The sequence below is a fragment of the Drosophila montana genome, unplaced genomic scaffold (assembly GCF_035044405.1).
Source record: "Drosophila montana isolate Dmon_TW-CO22-7 unplaced genomic scaffold, ASM3504440v1 contig_2667_1, whole genome shotgun sequence".
In the NCBI taxonomy this organism is placed as follows: Eukaryota; Metazoa; Arthropoda; class Insecta; order Diptera; family Drosophilidae; genus Drosophila; species Drosophila montana.
The window spans coordinates 545001-559378 of NW_026997534.1; the positions used below are offsets into that span (position 1 = coordinate 545001).

Sequence of the window (14378 nt, forward strand, 5' to 3'; positions counted from 1 at the left end):
GTAAATACCAAAGCTGAAGGCTCTATCTTTAAAAATACAATATATATCCAAAAAATGGAATATTCTTAAGCTGTGCAAACTATACAATCACCTGCATACCATGTTTGGTGTACTTAGCTCTTATAATCCTCGAGTTATGCCATAAAAACTAAATCTCAAAATCGATATTTATCGATATTGTGAAAAGGTAAGCAGATGTGTGGAATAATAAACTTGTTCTGAATATATACTTCAAATTCCCTGTCTCTAGCTTTTGTAGGTTCAGAGATCGTTCTTACAGACGGGGAGAACAACATGGTTAAGTCGACTCGACTTATCGTTCGGATCAGCAATATATATATATTATGAGGTCGTATATGTAGGTATACAAATGCATACATAAAAACATGATACTCATCTTACCCCCTTTTTCAATGCGCTTAGGGTATAGCAACAACATCAAACATGCAACCAATAAAGTAAAAACCAGTTGCTGCTGGACTAGAAGCTACCCTGTAACACAACATGCGCATAGACAGAGTCACGAAGTATTTATTCACGGTGTTTCAGGGTAAGTGAAGAATTTATTACTTGATCAATTTTATGGAGCATTAAATGTAAGATATCTAGCTTATATACCCCCAGCAGCTTTTTTAAGGGGTATACAAAAAATAGCATACGCCGCGTTGAACTTCCGAGTTGCTGCCAGTGCAGCCCATAAAATGTTTTGCGCTGCTCATTTTTAATGCAACGCAGAGAGGAGCAGAAAGGGAGACAAGGAGAGAGCGAGGGCGAGAGAGAGAGAAAAAGGGAGAGAAGGAGAGAGGGAGAGTGTAGTGTGTGCACTCCATTTGGGCCTGTCGAACTTGTCGCTTTGGTGATAAGACGCGGAATCAAATTTAAAAGCTATCAATTTGATATTAGTTGAGGGAAAAGCGCGTTGTGGGAACGCTTGTGAGATTTAAGCGCGTGCCAGGATGCAGCTGCAAGTCCTTTCTAGTTGTTGTTCTTATGCATATTTGTTGCTGTTCTTCTTGTTGCTGTTGTTGTTGTTGTTGTTTTGGCAACATATGAGCCCCAGCTTATAATGCTCTGAGTTTTCGTTTGCATTTTGTTTGCTGCTGGTTGCCGTTAAAGTTTTGAAATCAATTTACAGATGATTTATTATGTTGCGGGGCTGTGCGGCGGGGAGGGGGTCCTACTGAGTCCTACTGCCATTGCTGCATGCGACAACGGCGGACGTTGATGAATGCCGCTGTGTATTGTTGGGCTGTCAGTTTTGATCAAAATTCGTTTCGGGGCATCGAATTGCAGGTGAAGTGGAAAATTTGCAAGTTATGCGACAGCTTCATGTGCCCCCTTTCTATTTTTTCTCTGCTGTTGGCAGCACAGGCAGCAGATAGCGCGTCGGTGATTTGGCAGCGGAATTCAGCAAATTGACTGCACGGCAATGCGGGAGCCGCTGTGGGAATTGCTGCAGCTGACTGACTGAAAGCAATTGTGGGGCGAAAAAGCGCCTAGTGCAAAATTCTAATCAAATACCATCAAATTTGGCTATAAATATAAAATTACGAGAATATTCAACTACATATAGGAGCAATTTAAACCTAGCCTCTCCTGCAATGAATAATTCATACAATTCGGCTGCCATTTAAAAGACCCAACGACGCAAAGAAATCATAACTTTCAAAAAGTAACCGCTCGTTCATGATATCGCTCATTCACAATAGCAGCACTTCAAATTTGTTTCGCGCCCCCATTAAATCAAATATGGCGCTCATGCGCAATGCACAAACATCGTTTAAGTAACAGCTGATTGTCAATGGTGTTATCGATAGTACACAAAACGATAAATAAAATATTGAAGCATGAATATAAGTAAAATTCATAACAGAATTCTAGTAAATATAAAGAAAATTAAAGCAATATACTTAAACGGAAATAATAAGTGCACGAAATTAAGTTTTTGCCTTGTTTTGGAACAATTTGATGCTGATCAATGCGCGTTTTGCAACACTGCAGCAACAGCGGTCGACACTGACAATTGAACGGCGGCAATCAAAATAGAAAGAAAAACCAACTGGAAAGCATTAAAGAAGCAGGATTTTCTATACGTATGTGTTCTTTGCTATGTCCAAGCGCAACAATATAACCTACGTGAAGCCACAGGAACCCAGTTTTTTGGCCAAACTCAAGGCGGAAATCGGCTACAAGGAGGGCCCCACCGTCGATACAAAGGTAAGCTATTGCCGCTGCCGTTGACGCTGAGCCAAAACAAAGTGCCTCGCTCATGCTCAGCTTTGTTGCAAATAAAAACAGCGCCAGAAACTCGAGGAACGCGACCAGGACCAGGACGACTACGATTCCAGTGAGGAGCGGCCCGAGCGTGAGGACGAAAAGCCACAGATTGTGGTCATAACGAGTGGGGATCTCACGGCTGACGAGGTGGCCCTCGAGCAGCAGCGCATAGCGAAAGGTATGCACACACACACACACATACACGTGCTGTGTTTTTGTATGTATGTATTTTGTGAGTGTGCATTTGTATGTGTGTATGCGTGTCGGTGTGTGCGTAGGTAGGATGTAGTTATCGTCTGTGGCAGTTTGGCTTTCAGTTCAGTTGAGTCAGAATCGAGCGTCGGTCGCGCGGTCGCTTCCACGCTTCTTACACGCTGCCACTTTCTGCCCTATACTACACTGTGTATGTACATACATATATATATATATATATATATATATCTGTTCGAGTGTGTGTCTGTCTGTCTGTGTTTGTTTCTTTGCGCGCGTGTGTTTGTGTGTTTTTGCAATTGAAATTTTGAAAATTTATATGAAACATAAACAAAATGCAAACGAAATACGCAAAAGTGCAGCTAACCGTACGACAAATAACGCCGCGTTCTACATTTTAAAATTTTGCGGGCATTTCGAAGTGTTTGAAATTTTTTTCAACTCGCTTTTCGATTTCTGTTTGTGGTGTGTGCAAAAATTGTTGTTGCATTTTCCAACAATGCGTTCGTTTTGTTTTTGCTCAATGAAAATTCTTTTTCATGCCCAACTTCAATTCTAACCTCGAAAATGTGTCTTTTTGTGGGAGGGGTAGGGGGAGTTTTAAGTTCTATGTGCCACGCCCGCAACGCACCGCCCACTGCCGTCTCTATGGCAGCAGTTCCAAGTCCCGTTCCAAACGCCCTTTCCTTTGGCTTCGATTATTGCAATTAGTGTGGCACTGCCAGCGGAGCACCCTCATGCACACTAATACACACGCCAGCGTACACACACGCACACATACATATACAGCTGGCGTAAAGCATACACACTGACATTTTCATTGGGGCTCCGCTAAAGCGGAGCATATGATGAAAATCATAGCCAAAGCGGAGCACACGATAAAGCAGCCGGCCAGAGAAGTTAACAAATAACGGCGACCCACAGCCGCCGTCGCCGTCGCTGCCATCACAAAACCAACAACAGCTGCCGCTCTGTTGCTGTTGCCGTCGCCGTCGCCATCGCCATCGTCGTCATCAACCCGCCGCCACCGACACCGCTGCCGCTGCTGCTGTTGCTGTTGCTGCTGCTGTCAGAAGGCCCGCGCAGAAAATCGGGTGAAAACGTGCGAAAGAATGAACGAAGCAGCAAAACGGGAGAGACAATGATGAACGAAACAGGCGAACAAAAAGAGCACGGCAAGTGGCTTGACGACGATATATGTATGTGTGGATGTCTGTGTATGGTCGAAAGGGGGCAGCGTGGTGTGCGGCGGCGGCGGCTGCGGCAGCGGTAGCCACTGTCTTCTGTCTGTCCGGTGGAGCACTGCAAAGCGCTAAAGCTGAGGGGATGAGGAGCTGTGGTGTGTAGGCGGGGGGTGGTGCGGAGGTCGGGACGCTGCGTTGCAAAACTAGGAAAACGCTTGCAACGGGCGAGAAATAAGTAAAATCTTTTCTATCTCATTTGTGGGCGGGCGCTGGCGGAATGGGGCGGGTTTGTTCTTGTTGTGTTGTTGTTGTTGTTATTGCATGTGGGGGCGGTTACAGCAAGGAGTTGTTGGGCACTTGCAGCTGCCCGTTTGGCACAGTTATGTGTTTGACTTCTACAAGAGTCTTATGCTATTTTATGGGCTTTTATTGTTTTGTTTTTGCTAATGACCAAACTCTCGCATTGCAGAAGAAGCTGAAAGGCCCGCGGATTTAAACCAACCCATTGTATTTAAACAGCGCGTCAAGCAGCCCAAAATCGAGTCGGAGGAAAAAGCTGAGAAATCCCCCAAAGCAAAGGATAAGCGCAAAAAGTCTAAGCCGAGCAGCAAATTGTCATTCAACGAGGACGAGGAGGACGCCGAAGCAGTCGAGGATTGAAGCATATAAAGTATCTATTACCAATTCCGCCAATTCGATTTGCTGTATCTTCAACCAGGCAGCCTCTTTGTATGGTTGTCCCCAGTGAATGGTTAGGTGAGCGCTTAAATCTTGCACACATATGTATACACTCGTACATACATATACATACGTACGTACATACACATACATTCAAATATAAGTAAAAACTAAACTGCGCACTTAAAATTTGCCTATAAAATACGTTACGCATACATACATATATGTAAGTATGTTTGTGCGTGTACTTCATATGTATGTGTGTGTGTACATGTATATGTATATGTACATGTATATGTATATGTAATGTATCGATTAACGTGGTTAAGTTGTTTTCTATAAGCTCATTATTGGGAATTTTAACTCTTGTTTTGATATAATTTATAATGTTTTTTTATCAATTATTTATTTGAGCTTGGTAATTGAAATACTTAAAACTCGAATTCTCAAATTAGAGTGAAAGCTCCCTAAATGGACGGAACTGTACAAAAACTGGAACTTGACAATGTAACTAGAAACAAATGAAAAATCCAATTAGCATAAATATTTTTAAACAGTTATCAGTTTTTATGAGCAACAACTTTCAATGGGTCCAATCTGGGTTTATTATATTTATGTTTGAAGAGATCTTTTAACTCTTAGCTCGGTCCCAGTTTTCAAGAAAATCTTAAGCTTAGATTGGGCTGATCCAACATTTACTTAATTTATATAGAATCTAAATCTTAACTTCAAATCTAGTCGCACACACTTTTGATTCGTCATTATTCGCGAAAAAATGGCAAAACGCATAAATTAATCATATTTTTCTACGAAATATGATACGGCCTGCCAATATAGGAGAAAATATATTTATATGCATTCATGTACCTTCATAATACATATGTGATAAATAATATACATATATGTATGTATATTCATCAAACAAATGTATGCCCAATTATGTACATGCAATAATTATTTCCAAATACAAATTTACATGAAGTTGTATTTCAACACAAATCGCATCCTTAAAGATAATTTCGAATCGTCGATAACTGTGGAAACTTTTTATATAGTATAATTAACTTTTTAATAGTTGAGTTATTTACTCTCATATATAATTTGATATAATTAATACTTCAGTAATTGGCTTTCATAGCAATATATTTTAAAACTGGGCCTAATAACTCAACTTTCAATAATAATTCTTGCTTTCAAGCCGATTAAATTGATCTTTCTTTGATTGTCCGGATACTTCTCACATTATATGCTCATATAAACACAAATTGTAATAATTGAAAATCGCTCAACTTTCTGGTAAAAGAAATTACAACAAAGCAAATGACACGTACTTATCATTTTACAGCGTAAGGTTATTGTTACAAAGGTCACAGTAGTCGGGGCCTCTTAAATGTTATCAAACTAACATTATGACTTTGACCTTCAGCTGGGACATTTAGATTTGCCTCAGATTTGAACCTGGATTCCCGTAGTTCATTTTTCTTACTATCAACTCTTTTGTGGCTTAAAAGGAAATATAATGAAAATTCTATCTTCAAGTTAATCGCTCTAAGTCCAAGTCCTTTGGATAAATGGACGAGTTTAATGCAATATATTGACACAATTTGATTTACAAATGTTTTAACAATGCTCGGTTTTCAATAGTAAATGTCCTTTACAAAATCTGTCGACAATTAGCTAAAATATCTGCAAGGTTCTTTTCTCAGAAATTGTATCTAAAATTCGCTTGACAACCGGCGACGCACACACACACACTCACACACACAAGAGAAAAGGTCACGTGTATGTATAACATAAAGTTTTGTTATCGTTTCATAATATACATATGTATGTATGTATCATTATACCGATAGTTGGTGGTTCTTAATGAATCCCGTGGCGGCGGTAGGCGAATGCTAACTTCTACCAGTTGCCGATCAACGGGGGTGAGAAGCGGGTTACTTTCAAATTTGTACTTGCATATAGACCAAATCAGACCCACACACATAGATATACATACATATACACATGCATACATACACACGCACGCACACATGCAGGCAAACATCGCATTCAGCTTACATACGTACATACATATACATAGACATACTTATATAAGTATACATACATATGTCTGTATGTATGGATGTGTACGTATTATATTGGCCCATAGCATGCGAGAGCGATAGAGAGAGTGGGTGAGAGCGAGAGAGCAGTAGCGTAATCTGAAATAAGTTGGGAAAGAAGAAGAAGAAGCATCAGCAGCGCCAGCAGAAGTATCGTGATGAGTATACAGTTTTAAAACTTACAGACGGGGCAATCGTCGCTTTGCCTATGCTTACACTTGATATATGTATGTATACATGTGTGTGTGTGTCAGTTTGGAGAAGCGCTCAATGTTGGCCTGGTTTAGAGTTGTAACTTATCATTGACAGTCATAAGCAGCATTATCAACCGACTGTTATCCGATTGCGCGCGCTATTTTCAAATTTTTGCGCGTCGCAGATACCCATGCAAAAAAAAATCCATCAAACACGCCGGCAACTGCGTCGACATATACGTAAAACGACAACACAGGCAGCAATGCCGTTTCATTTTTGTTTTGTTCATTTCGTTCGTACGCGCGGTACAATTGTCAAATTTGTTTTTCCCTCCCATCCATCCATTCACATGGGCGCGCTCCAATACTACGGCAGTAACGAACACACACGCACCCATACAATTTCGCAGTGACAACGATTCGCTTGCGCTTCACATTGCCATTCGCTATTTTTGAGCGTAACACCTCTGACCAGTTCTCTCTGGTCGCTCTCTTGAAGCGCCATATGCACGTTGCCAAAATTGGCGCCCAGTCGATAAAAATGACTTGTAGATCATTGTGTGTTGCTAGTTATCTGAAAGGTATAGACTTTAGTTGTAGTTTAATATAATTGATTTACAGCTGCACCAGTTGCAATATGCAATAAATACTAATTGCCATTTAATCGATTGTTCGATAAATTTGGCGCGCGCCGTTTTTCGGGTACACATGCAACCCTGCTTGCCGGGCTGCCGCCCATGCAACTCTGTGTTTGTAGCGACGTTTTACGCTTTTTTCCGCTTCCATTTCCAGTTTGCCTTGTTGTTGCCCCCGTCTATCGTCCGTTTGTCGCGCTTTGGCATAGCGTTCTTTTTTTTCGCTTTCTGTATGTGTGTGTGCTCCACAATCAAGAAAAAAATTGTTGTGCGTTCGGCAAAAAAGATCCTTTATTTTTTTTGTATTTGTTTATCATACTGATTATCATTTTTAATTGCCACAATAACAACAACCTGCCACTGCCATTAAAGTGTGACGTAAAATGTAAATTGTAAGTTTGTGTGATTCTCTATATGTTTGAATTTGTGTTTGTTATTGTGGTTGAAGAGCGGCTGTTGTGCAAAAATTAAGGAATTTGGAATTGCCTATTTGCAACTTGCCTAAAAAATATTGTTCACACCATAAAGACACTAATACGCGCACGCATACACCAACACGGCGACACACACACACACACATTCATACACAAGCGCAAAACACGCTCCTGTACCCACCCGTACTCCACTTCACGCCGCCGCCGCTAGCTACAGCCACAGCAGCAGCGAGCCACAGCCAACCAACAACCAACACCACAGAGCCAAAGCCAACGTCGTCGTCATCGTCGTCGTCGTCTCACCGGCCGTCTGTCCGTTCGTTTGTCTGTTTGTCCGTCCCAGCGTCTGCGTGTCCGTTTGTATCTACATACATACATATATAATTATATATGTATGTGTGTGTGTGTATGTATATATATAGATTGTACATGCATGTTGTGTGTGTGTGTGCTCGTTTTGTTGGTCGCTTTGTATGTATGTAGGTGTGTGTTGTCTGTTTGTATGTCAATCGTGCAGTTGCTGTGTGCTCGGTAACTGCTCGTCTGTATGTATGTAACAATATATATGTAAATATATATATATAAAAATTTATGTATATATAAACAAGTATATATGTTTGTTTATGCAACGCAATATATACCTATATCTGTATATATTTACATACTTACATGGCTATGTACATATATAAATACATTGTAACATGCCTTGCAGAATTACGTTTTTATGTTATTACATACACATATGTACATAATTACATACATACTTAGATGGTATACATAACTGCCTGCAATAAAACACTCGTACAATGATGTACATCTGTCGATATACATTAATATATATATATATATATATATATATTTATTTACATACATACATTTTAAATTGTATTTTAGTTTTAATCCAATATGGCAGCCATTTTGTCTCAATTAACTCTTTTTTGGTTTTTGCTGCCCCCTTTGTTAGGGGGGGGTGGGGTGTTGGCAGGTGAAGTGTAGAGGGAGGGCGGGTTTAATTCACCTAGATTTCAATTTTCTTTGCTTAATAGTTTTTTTTTTGTATTTTTGGCAATTGTTGTTTTTTGTGCTCTATTTGATTAATTTTCTGCAAGTTTGCGCATTTTTTCCAATTCTTCTTTGCCTTGCTCTTTCGTTGATATTCACGCTTTGTTTTTCTTTCCTATGTGCCCAATATTTCCCAGTTAACTTTGGGTAAAGCTGTAAAATTTATGAGACATCGATTTACAACAAACGAGGAAATTAATCAAAAGTTGTTTATCGATCTCCTTTTGGCAGGCATCCTCGAGAACAGCAGCGACATTTATCGACCAAGAGGCACATTCCAAAAACAACAGAACAAAACAACAAATGACTGAAGTCGACGTCGTCTTGCCGGAGGGCGTTGCCGAGCCCACAACCAAACTACTTGCCAAAGCAGAAGCAGCGACGACGGCAGCAAACGAAGACGACGACGACAACAGCAGCAGCAGCGCAGCAGAGCCGCAAAATGAACAGAAGACCAACTCCAAAACAGACTTAGAGCAAAAGGAAGAGCGGCAGCAGAAGCTAAAGCCCGTCAAGGACAAGCAAGTGGATGCACTGATAGCCGACAAGCTGCTCCTGGATAGCAATAGCAATAGCAACAGCACCAGCAACGATGATAGCAAGCTTGACGGCGATGCATCTAAGCCGGCGGTTGAGTCCATGGACGTGGATGACACCGAGGAGGGCGACTCACAGATAACCAGCTCCAGTTCCACAGAGAATGGCAATAGCAAAGAGCCAAAGCTGGATGAAGACGAAGATGAGGAAGAGGAGGAGGAGGAGGTGACCACCAACGGTGATCATGAGGAAGCTGAGGATGAAAAAATTGGCAGCACTGCTGAAAACAGTTGCGATGCCGAAGATCCGCTTGGCGCAGCCACAGAGCCCGCCGCGGAACAAGAGGAGGAAGAGCTAGTGGAAGAGAAGAAAAGCATTGAAGATGCGGACGATCTGGAAGAGGAGGAGGAAGCGGAGGCAGAAGAGGAGGGCAGCCAGCAAAGCGGTACAGCCAAAACAGTAACCGACTCGGAAGCAGAAGCTATGCACACAGAGGAGGATGAAGTGGACGAGAAGAAAGAGACACCACTAAATGGCTTCACGCAAAGCCCAAAGGGTAAAGAAGCTGCTGCAGCAGCAGCTGCTGCTGCCAAGCCCAACGGACAGGCAACCGCAGCTGAAACTCGGAAAAGCAATGACAACAACGACGAAGATGACGCCGGTGGCGTCGTTAATCTGGACGAGGACAGTGATGAGGAAATGGCCGATTTGACTGACCGAAAGGCGCCTCCAGCCGCTGCGTCCAAGCCACGAACAACGCCCAGCAAGGCAAAGCCCGTGCCAGCAGCAGCGGTTGCCTCAAGCGGCGCTGAATCCTCAGACGATGCGGTGCTCATTGCCTCCGATTCGGAGTCGGAAACGGGACAAACAGCAGCGCTGCCGCCGCCAAGCAAGAAATTGGCGCCCGTTGTGAAGGCAACACCAGCACCGCCACCACCAGCGCCCGAGCAGGACGACGACGATGACGATGATGACTGTGTGGTCATTGAGGATGATACGCCGCCAAGTATTTCGCCTAGCGATCAGGCACTCAACAAGCGCAAAAGCGAACTGGACGACATGCAGCCGAACAGCAAGCGACAACGCAGCTCCACGCCCTCCGGTCTGGGTGGAGGTGCTGGGATCGGCCTGGGCCAGTTGACCATTAAGGATGCGCGCACCCTAATGCCGCACGAAGCGGGGCCAACGGGACCAGGCGGCTCGGCCATTTATCCGGTGACCATTACCAATGCCGTAACCGGCGTGGCCACAAATCTAGGCAATGCGCCGCCCAAGCTGGTGCCCATGGCGGGTGTGGCAGGAGTTGGTGGCACAGTGCAGCTGACACCGTCCACGCTCTCGCTGACTGCCGCCGGACTGCCCAGCATGACGAACAACGCGAACCTGCTGCCAGGCCTAACAGACGATATGTTTGTGCTGGAGGCGCCCTCGTTTATTGTGCCCTACATATACGAGAAGCCGCCCAACGACAACATACGCGAGATCATCAAGGCCATAGAGGCAAAGTATGCGCTTTCGCCCGAAGACTTGGCTGTGGCGGACAAAGTGGACGAGTTCGACATGATGACCGAGCAGAACAAGGACAAAAACAGCGCAGACGGCCCGAATGCGGGCAAAAAGAAAAAGAAGCAGGGCGACGATGAATCCTGGTCCGAGCAGTCCGATGAGGATGACGACGAGGACGATGACGATGACTCCGAGACGGGTGTGCGCACCAAGGTGCTAATCAAAGAGGCCAACGATGATCTGACCGCACTCAAGGGTGCCATTAAACCCGCCGCTGCTTTGGCCGCCTCCGGTGGTGTTGCCTCCACCACCGCCGCCAAGCCCGGCCAGGAGAACTACTTTGAGAGTCCACTGGGTAAATTCTTTATGGACATTGGTGTTGGCCTCGTGCAGGAGTATGTCCAGGCTGATTTGTTGCGCTTGCAGAAGCGCAAGATGCGCAAATCCCTGTCGCGAGATCCCAAGGACTTTGAGATGGCCATCAACGCGTTGAGCGGCAATCTGCAGGCATCGAAGACGAAAAATGCTCCATTCAAGTTCACGATGAAACGCTGCGAGTTCTGCAATTTCAAATCCGAGTCCGCGCTGTCCATGGCGAATCATTACGAGACGCCGCACATGAACGGAGTCCTGTACAAGTGCAACTTTTGCACGTTCGAGATACGCAACGCCACAGAAATCGTTTACCACATGGAGGCGGTCCACAATATCAAGGCGCGCCTGATCAAGCCGCTGCCGTATCATCAGTGCCCGAACTGCGGCTTTGAGGATAATGGCAAGGCGAAATTGGCCCGCCATCAGCCTGTCTGCGCCAAGAAGTTCCGGCCGGAACTGAATCTGGCGCCGCCCAACGACTGGGAAGCGCCCGCCAAAATACCGCGAATCAAGCCGCGCCACGGACTTGTCGGCACAGCCACCGCCTATCAGGTAAGCTACATATAATTAATCCCATCAAATGACAAACACTAAACATCTGCTCTTTCCAGGCCATGGCAGCGCAGGCGGCGGCGCAGAAGGCAGCGCTGGCGACTATACAACAACAACAGGCCGCGGCACAGGCACGCAACCTGCAGGCGGCAGCGCTTGCGGCACAAAACGCGGCGAAGATGCGACAGCGAGCACCGCAGATGCCCAAGGCAATGCCCAATGCCAACAGCATGGTCAGGAATCCTGCGCCCGTACGCGGTGCCATTGGCGCCGGTAATGCGGCTCTCTCGTTGCCGAACAGCTACCAACTGGCCGCCGGACAGCTTGTGCAGGTCAGTTCGCGAACGCATGAACTGTGCATAATTTCGCATATCTAACGAAATGAATGTATTCCAAATTGCAGCAAGCATCCAAGAAGCCAATTGCGGGTCAGCCGAGCATCTCAATAACGCCACTACCTCGACAAAGTGCCGCTGGCAACAATGCGTCCGCTGCCTCGTCCAGCAAAGTGCAAACGACGGCGGCGGCTGGCATGAAGCCCGGCCAGAGCCCCAGCGGCGGCAACAACAAGGCGCAGTTTGTCATCTGCGAGATATGCGATGGCTATATCAAGGATCTAGAGCAGCTGCGCAATCACATGCAGTGGATGCACAAAGTGAAGGTAGAGTGGGCAACTTGCACAAATGCCTGTCTGCATTTTTTTACCTTTTGTTCTTTTTGCAGATACATCCCAAGATGATCTACAATCGTCCACCATTGAATTGCCAGAAGTGCCAGTTCCGCTTCTTCACGGATCAGGGCCTGGAAAGGCATTTGCTGGGCTCACACGGCTTGGTCACCAGCTCTATGCAGGAGGCGGCCAACAAGGGCAAAGATGCCGGTCGTTGTCCTGTCTGTGGCAGGGTAGGTTTTGTAAATTATACTAAATTGTTAAACTCGTTTTAAACAAAATTGTAATTGATTTGTAGATGTACCAATGGAAGCTACTGAATCACGTATCGCGCGATCATCATATGACCCTGAAGCCCGCACATTTATCCTACAAGTGCACCGTCTGCACGGCCACCTTTGGCATGTACAAACAGTTTGAGACGCATGTGTATACTGCGCACAGCACTGTGGCCAGAAAGGCAATGGATAGCAAGAAAAATAGCGCACAGTCCAGTGGCGGCAGCGGTGGCGCGGGCAGTGGTGGCGGTGCAGGCATGACGCGTAATTCACTGGGCGCCGCCAATGAATCCCTGCTGAAGCCGCTGAAGATCAACGATGAGATCACGATCATACCACAGCCCGCATCGAAGCCACGCATCACAAATATGGAGAGTCATGTCATAGGCAAGTCGAAGACGAAGCGAACCACCAAACATATCAGCTAAATAAATACCCTATTTGCAGATTAAGCGGCGCATTGGATGAACCAAAAAACAAAAAAGAATTAAAAGAAAAAACAAACCTAATCTCGCATAGATTTTGCTGCAGCATTTTGGCCGCTGGCGCGTTAAGATTAGTTTTTATTTGATTTTAAGGCTGCGCCGAGGCGATCGTCTAAATATATCTATGATTTGTTAGTAAGCCAGAACTGTATAAAGCGAGCGGAAAGGGAATTTTAGTAAAACCACAAAGCAACCTAAACCTAAATATACGTCGATCATTAAGAGAAAAAGTTACCGCTTAACAGACACAGACACAGATACAGATACACACCCATACACTTATGATTAATCAGATACACACACACACACATATACGGATATAGATACAGATTTCAGATTCTAGTTACGGTTTAGTTGATATATATGTACGTTGGAGTGTGCACATAAGTTGAAATTGTAGCTACTACTAATAAACACAATTACCATACCATGCATAATTTACACACATATACATATAAGTACACACACACACCCACATACACACATATATATATATATATTTTAAAAGAAGCCGCTAGAGCGCATCGTCTACATGACTATGTAAATTAGTTAAAAACTAAATATTATTTATATTATATACGAATACAAGTATCTAAATGTGCGTTGCAGTATGTACATATTAATACACACACACACACAGACACGAACACCAAGACGCCATGGCAAATCGAAATTGATATCGATATACGTGGCTATCGCTTATCGATGAGACGTGCGATTATTACGTAAAGTTGGCACGCGCAATGTTTATGGCATTCAGCATGTGAGGTATTGTTGTGGGGCGGGGGGCGGGTTAGCTCCCAAGGCTTTGCGGGTACGGGAGGAGGGGGACAATCGATAATTGCGATTCGGGGTGGGTTCTCTTATCTGATCTGAGACGTTCAACAATTTTAATTTGCGTGTACAAGTTTAAACTTATATTTATATATATATATAACATTATATCTATTAATATAAAATATATCATCTACTAGTGCGTAAGAACCCATGTACTACAGTTAAAAAAAAAAGAAAACTAAAATAACACAACAAACAAACAAACCAACAAATGAAAATGAGAAAAATTAAAAACTAGTTAATATAAAATCTAACACGATCTTTTTTATAGCATATTAATAGATCTCGAAACTTGGCTACATATTTTAATGTATATTTATTTGACCCCTCTAAGGGGGTGTATATAGCTAACTTATTTG

At 43.9% G+C, this 14378-nt stretch overlaps 2 protein-coding genes across 2 annotated transcripts; both read left to right on the plus strand.

Annotated features, from left to right (window-relative positions):
• The first annotated feature begins 1941 nt into the window (after positions 1-1941).
• LOC135429423 (uncharacterized protein KIAA1143 homolog) lies at positions 1942-9206 on the plus strand. Its single transcript, XM_064683714.1, has 4 exons — positions 1942-2217; positions 2299-2455; positions 4141-4427; positions 9011-9206. The coding sequence occupies exons 1-3, from the start codon at positions 2110-2112 to the stop codon at positions 4329-4331; spliced, it is 456 nt and encodes a 151-aa protein (XP_064539784.1). The 5' UTR covers positions 1942-2109; the 3' UTR covers positions 4332-4427; positions 9011-9206.
• MEP-1 lies at positions 9083-13619 on the plus strand. Its single transcript, XM_064683713.1, has 6 exons — positions 9083-11749; positions 11809-12081; positions 12153-12410; positions 12473-12652; positions 12718-13084; positions 13145-13619. The coding sequence occupies exons 1-6, from the start codon at positions 9083-9085 to the stop codon at positions 13147-13149; spliced, it is 3750 nt and encodes a 1249-aa protein (XP_064539783.1). The 3' UTR covers positions 13150-13619.
• The last annotated feature ends 759 nt before the right edge of the window (positions 13620-14378 follow it).

Bases quoted from the DNA above. Each gene is read 5' to 3' on its own strand.
- LOC135429423 (XM_064683714.1), top strand. From the start codon at position 2,110: ATGTCCAAGCGCAACAATATAACCTACGTGAAGCCACAGGAACCCAGT. The intron at 2,218-2,298 runs GTAAGCTATTGC...AAATAAAAACAG, and splicing joins GCCCCACCGTCGATACAAAG to CGCCAGAAACTCGAGGAACG. The intron at 2,456-4,140 runs GTATGCACACAC...CTCGCATTGCAG, and splicing joins GCAGCAGCGCATAGCGAAAG to AAGAAGCTGAAAGGCCCGCG.
- MEP-1 (XM_064683713.1), top strand. From the start codon at position 9,083: ATGACTGAAGTCGACGTCGTCTTGCCGGAGGGCGTTGCCGAGCCCACA. The intron at 12,082-12,152 runs GTCAGTTCGCGA...TCCAAATTGCAG, and splicing joins CCGCCGGACAGCTTGTGCAG to CAAGCATCCAAGAAGCCAAT. The intron at 12,653-12,717 runs GTAGGTTTTGTA...ATTGATTTGTAG, and splicing joins GTTGTCCTGTCTGTGGCAGG to ATGTACCAATGGAAGCTACT.